At 46.0% G+C, this 2,628-nt stretch overlaps 1 protein-coding gene across 2 annotated transcripts in view; it reads left to right on the top strand.

Moving 5' to 3' along the window:
- The first annotated feature begins 296 nt into the window (after positions 1 to 296).
- Positions 297 to 2,628, top strand: part of LMBRD1 (LMBR1 domain containing 1) — a 217,155-nt gene continuing 214,823 nt past the window's right edge. Inside the window, exon 1 of one of the 2 annotated variants that reach the window (XM_069070724.1) lies at positions 297 to 1,719. In XM_069070724.1, coding sequence (XP_068926825.1) covers positions 1,645 to 1,719 — 75 coding nt within the window. In that variant the 5' untranslated portion in view covers positions 297 to 1,644. The remainder of the gene's footprint in view (positions 1,720 to 2,628) is intronic. The other variant, XM_069070723.1, reaches the window with a different exon arrangement.

The raw sequence follows: 2,628 nt of genomic DNA, 5'->3' as shown, positions 1-2,628 counted from the left end.
TAGTCAATTCTTACAGAACATATTTCATTACATTCATATAATACATTTTATTTAGTCATTCCACAGCTGAGGGGAATTAATAGGTTTCCAGTTTTTTGCTAATTTTAAAATGTGCTGCTATAAATATTTTGGTAGATATGGGAATTTTCTTCTTATCAGTGACTCCTTTGGGATTATACTGCTACTAAAGGAATCCAGGTTAAAGTGGCATGAATGTTTTAGGCACTATATTTGCATAATTCCAAATTGTATCCTAGAATGGTTATATAGATTCACCAACAATGTACTATTGTGCCTTTTTTCTTTTAATCTCCCCTACATTGACTATTAACCCATCTGTCATATTTGTAATATGCTGAGTGTGAAATAAAATCTTAAGGTTTTTTTCATGTACATTTCTCTTATTAGTAGTGATTTGGAACATTCTTTAATACAAATATTAACAGTTCACAGTTTTTTTGAAAATTGTTCCTTCATATGCTTTGACCACTTAACTATTAAAGAATAGCTTTTAGTCTTATGTTTCTTTCAGTTGCATCTATATTTTGGATACAAAATGCTTATATGAAAAATTTGATACAAAATATTTCTTATTCAAGTGCTTTTACTTCTTAACTTAGATGCATTTTTTTTGCATGTGAAAAATCTTCTATTTCATGTAATCAATAGTGTTTAATATTTTGCTTCTCTATATCTTGTTTGGTTAAGAATACATCTCCTGTCCATAGCTGTTAAAGGTATATATCCATTTTAAATTTATTTTGGAATGTGGTATAATATATTGGTCTAAAACCAAAACTAATATTGCCAGATTGTGTTTCCATTTCCCCAACAGCATTTACAAATGGAAAGTCATTTTCTAAGTAAATTATATTTTGGGGTACATCAGACATTGAATTATTTAGTTTCAGCATTTCTAAATCTCCCTCATCTTGTTTGTTCCATAGATCTACTTAGCTTTTTTTTTAACCGGTAGCAATTTTTTTTTGGAGGGCGGAACACAACGCAATTGGAGTTAAGTGGCTTGCCCAAGGTCACACAGCTAGTTAAGTGTCAAGTGTCTGAGGCTGGGTTTGAAAGCAGATCCTCAATTATGTCACAGGGTAGTTGAAAAGAAAACACTTAAATTTTAAAGTGATTGTTATAATTGAACACTGGGGATATATACTTTTCTTTATTCCTGGAGCGACTGAAGTTTCATAGTAAAAATTTTGCTGGGATTTCCAGGTACTGTCTTGGCTTGCCTAGTCTATCAAACTCAGTTGGTTTTGGGTAACAGAAAACTTGCAGCTCCAAAAAGGACCAGGGGCAGAACCCAGACTCATAGCATCACTAGACACCAGCTGGGGGCGAAAGCGAAGCAGAGAGGGGAAGGAGGCGGGGTTATGACGTCACCCGCGTCAGAAGCCACAGAGCTCAACCTCCAGCCTCCTCCCTCCTCCCACCCCGCCTCACAGCTCATCCTACCAGCCTCTTTGGGCTCGGTCGGCAGGGGACGCTAGTGGGTTGGTCGCCTTGACTCCCGGTGGCCCCGCCCCCCTGCCCCTTTAACCTTTAGGCAGCGCTAACTGCGCATCCCAGGCCACTCGCTGGTTTCTTCGCCCTGGGCCCTGAACTCCCGGGATTCCGCGACCGGAAGCGAAGATGGCGGCGGAGGGGAGCGGGTCCGCCTCCGCGGAGCTGGTGATCGGCTGGTGGATCTTCGGGCTGCTCTTACTGGTAGGAGGAGGAGGAGGAGGCGCCGCCGCCTGTCATCGTCGTCGCTGCTGTTGTGGCTGTGGAGAGAGGAGGAGCTGGCCCCAGAGCCGGCCCCTCTCCGCCGAAAATAAAGGCTCCCCTGCCCTGGCCGGTGGGGGGACGGGCTGGACGGGCCTGGACCCGGGAGCGCAGGCCTCCGTACGCCCCGAATCCGACCCGCCCTCGCCTCTTCCCTTCCCCAGGCGTGGGAGTGGGGGGGACTGTGGGTGTTTTTCTGGACTCCTTTCCTGCCCCTCCCTCTTTACCCGGTCAGGGGCCAGGGAGGAGCCTGGGGGGAGGGGGTGAGCGGCACTCAGGGCTGTCACTGAGGGGCAGAATTGGGGGACATGTCTCCCCTGTATGGAGAAACTAACACGCGGGGAGAAGGGTGGCATCCCGGGCCGGAGGTGGGAGGATATATTTATGCTCGGACTCGGGAGCCTGGAAGCCTTCAGAAGGCAGATTTAGGAGGGACGTGGGGGCGGAGGGTCTTTTTGCCGCCTCCCTCTTACCCCTCGCCGACCCACGCACCCACTTCCCACGCAGAAGAAGGCTTCTCCCCATTGTACGTTTGTCGTCCTCGTGACGTGGGCTGCTGGTTCGGACTTCCTGTGTCAGGCACCCACCCTCTCACTCTATCCCATGAGTTAGTCTGGGGAAATCTTCGGACCTCCTCCTCAGAATCCTATTTTTAAGTACGTAAAATACACCGGAAACAAACTGAAGTACAGCTATCAAGATTTTTTAAAGAATCACAAACTCCAAAAGCCTCTGAATATATATAGATCTGGAAGAGACCTTAGTTCAGTGGTGTCAAACTTAAATAGAAACGGAACCCTGAGGCTGCATATTGACTTAGAAAACCTCAAATTAGCGTTGTCTTGGGGGTGG

The sequence above is a fragment of the Petaurus breviceps genome, unplaced genomic scaffold (assembly GCF_028583685.1).
Source record: "Petaurus breviceps papuanus isolate PSGF00001 unplaced genomic scaffold, PetGlider_PUasm1.0 90822, whole genome shotgun sequence".
In the NCBI taxonomy this organism is placed as follows: Eukaryota; Metazoa; Chordata; class Mammalia; order Diprotodontia; family Petauridae; genus Petaurus; species Petaurus breviceps.
This window is presented reverse-complemented; position numbering and strand designations above follow the sequence as displayed.